A 2,662-nucleotide genomic window follows, 5' to 3' on the forward strand; every position below is an offset into this window, starting at 1 on the left:
AAAAAAAAAAATGCCTATCTGTATATTTCTATTGTGGAATACAAAACTAAACCTCTCACTGTTTAAACCACTATATTTCAGGTTTCTATAACAGGCAACTATATATAATCCTAACTAATACACTTGAACAAAACTCTATTGCATTCTCAGTCAGAAGTTGATGATCTCATTTTATTTGGAAATCAAAGTTTTCTTTAAAGAAACATAACAATCATAACTGTACTGCAATTGTTTATTTATTGTCTACCTGATTAAGACTGTGAGCTACTTGATAAACGTCATATATTTTTATCTCTATTCACCTAGCATACTGCTTGGCTGGTACTAAGGGGTTCATAAACTTTTGCTGAATTGAATTTTGTTTCTGGAAATATGCTACCAACATTAGCAAATGACCTATGATTATTTACATAATGTTATTCAGTAAATTTAGAACAACAAATATGTTATTTTTGTACAATAAAAAGAAATGCATGCTTTTTTCTAAAAGTTGTTTTAAGAAAAAAAACTATCCATTTTGGGGTATGTTTCAAGATACCTGGCTGACATATTGTTTTCAGGAAGAAGTGGAATTTCCAGAACCTTTGTGCTGGCAATTATTATCTCTTGGCTTGCAGTAGCAACTGTCTTCCCGGTGATTCGATGCACCTGGTAAAATGCATGAGGTCGTAAATATCGATCATCTGCTGTTCCAATAAACATCTGTAGATTTATTGGCTTTTCACTATAGCCCAGGAGCTAATTAGGAAAAATAAACACAGAAAAATACAATTCATTATCCATGTATTTTATAATAAGCTTATAACAGTAAGTCTTTATATCTGTATCATAAATTACTGATATATAAAATGTTATTTCAAAAAAGATAATTTAAAAAAGTAGTAAGTGAACAGCCTTCCAAGTTTCGGAAGTAGTTTAAGAATTATAAAATGCTGGAATACATTACAAAGGGATGAAGGATTTTTGTGTTGCTTTTTTCTTTTTTAATATTTAGATCAACAAAAATTTTGCGAAGTCTTCGAGTTCTGTGGAGAATACAAAAGAAATGCTGATTCTGTACTCCAGGCAACACTGACCATCCAGATCGGACTTAATACTTGGGTGTGGGATGGTCCTCTAACAGGTTATTACAACCATAGACCCTTTGTTTTACTAGAAAGAGTATTAAAAAGACTATTCAATATGTTACCAACTTAGAATTTCAACTGACTTAACAAGCTGGGCTACCTGATTTTCTTTAGTACCCTTCACTTCCGCTGAGTTTAAGATGACTACACAGGATTGATAATTGGGATGACAAGTAGGTACTAGAAGTAAAATAGAGACCACAAAAAAGGAGGCAATTAAAGAAAAATAGAGGCTGAAGAAGTATACAAATAGAACTTCGGGAGACTCCTATGTCCAACCTGATAGCTGAGTAACACCCATTTGACCCATCATCACGTAGATAGCTATAAACTGGAACAAATATAAGGAATGACCTGAAAGTATGGCGAGCAACAAAAGCAAGCAGATACTGGAAGCAAACTGACGCATGTAAAAAGAGAATATCAAAAGAAAAGGTGTGTTTCCTGTTTTGAAGGCTTTTAAATGAGGGAAAGCCACAGTCCATGACTTAGAGTGGCTGCAAGTTCCATAGAAAATCTATAGGCTGAAGGGCTTGAAGAACTAAGGACAGAGTCTGGGACAACCACAGCTCCTTGAAAGTAACAGAAATCCCAGAAAAGAGACAGTCAAAGACGAGGAGCTCCAAATTATACATATAACTTCTGCCTAATCCTTTGGCTAACCTGTAAACCATTTATGAACAAGGCAGATTCCAAGCAGCCTAAGGCTAAAATACCTGAAATGAGATTATGAGCTGCCACCAACAGGAAGACAGGTTTTGAAGGTTGACGCCAACCAAGTTAAGTGCCTGCTTAACCAAAAAAATTCAACATTCTTTGGGAGTACATATGGGCATGTGTGTATATATTTATTTTGATATTGTTAGACTGTAGGAGTTCTTTACATATTCTGAATATTAATCCCTTGTTGATGTATGATTTGAAAATATTATCCCCCATTTTGTAGGCTGTCTTTTCACTTTTTTGTGTCCTTTGATACACAAAAGTTTTTAATTTTGATGGAGTTCAATTTATATTTTCTTTTGTTGCCTGTACTTTTGGTGTCATACTTTAAAAAAGTACTGCCAAATTCAATGTCAAGAAGATTTTCCTCAATGTTTCCTTCTAAGAGTTTTATTGTTTTAGATCTTGCATTTATGTCTTTGATCTATTTTGAGTTACTTTTTATATATGATGGAAGATAAAGGTCCAACATTATTTTGCATGTGGATATCCAATTTTCCCAGCACCATTTGTTGAAAAGACTGTCTGTTTCCTCACTAAATAGTCTAGGCACATTGTCGAAAATCAATTGACCATATATGTAAAAGTTTATTTCTGGACTTTCTATTCTATTCCATTGGTCTGTCTTTATGCCAATACCATATTGTGGTTTTTTTAAAAGATTTTTTTATTGGGGAATTGGGGGATGGGAATGGCACTGGAGAATTGGGGGAAGGGGAACAGACAGGTTGCTGTCGTTTTATTCTTCAATCTAGTTGTGGAGGACGTTGCTTCACTGGCCCAATTGGCACCATCATTGCGCTCTTCCCGGG

General features: G+C 34.4%; 1 protein-coding gene across 2 annotated transcripts in view; it reads right to left on the reverse strand.

The window, feature by feature from the left end:
• NFATC3 (nuclear factor of activated T cells 3) overlaps positions 1-2,662 on the reverse strand; it is a 100,407-nt gene that overhangs the window by 48,250 nt on the left and 49,495 nt on the right. For both annotated transcript variants that reach the window (XM_019654920.1, XM_019654910.1), the window contains exon 4: positions 539-738. In XM_019654920.1, coding sequence (XP_019510465.1) covers positions 539-738 — 200 coding nt within the window. The remainder of the gene's footprint in view (positions 1-538; positions 739-2,662) is intronic.

The sequence above is a fragment of the Hipposideros armiger genome, unplaced genomic scaffold, assembly GCF_001890085.2.
Source record: "Hipposideros armiger isolate ML-2016 unplaced genomic scaffold, ASM189008v1 scaffold_9, whole genome shotgun sequence".
Taxonomy (NCBI): domain Eukaryota; kingdom Metazoa; phylum Chordata; class Mammalia; order Chiroptera; family Hipposideridae; genus Hipposideros; species Hipposideros armiger.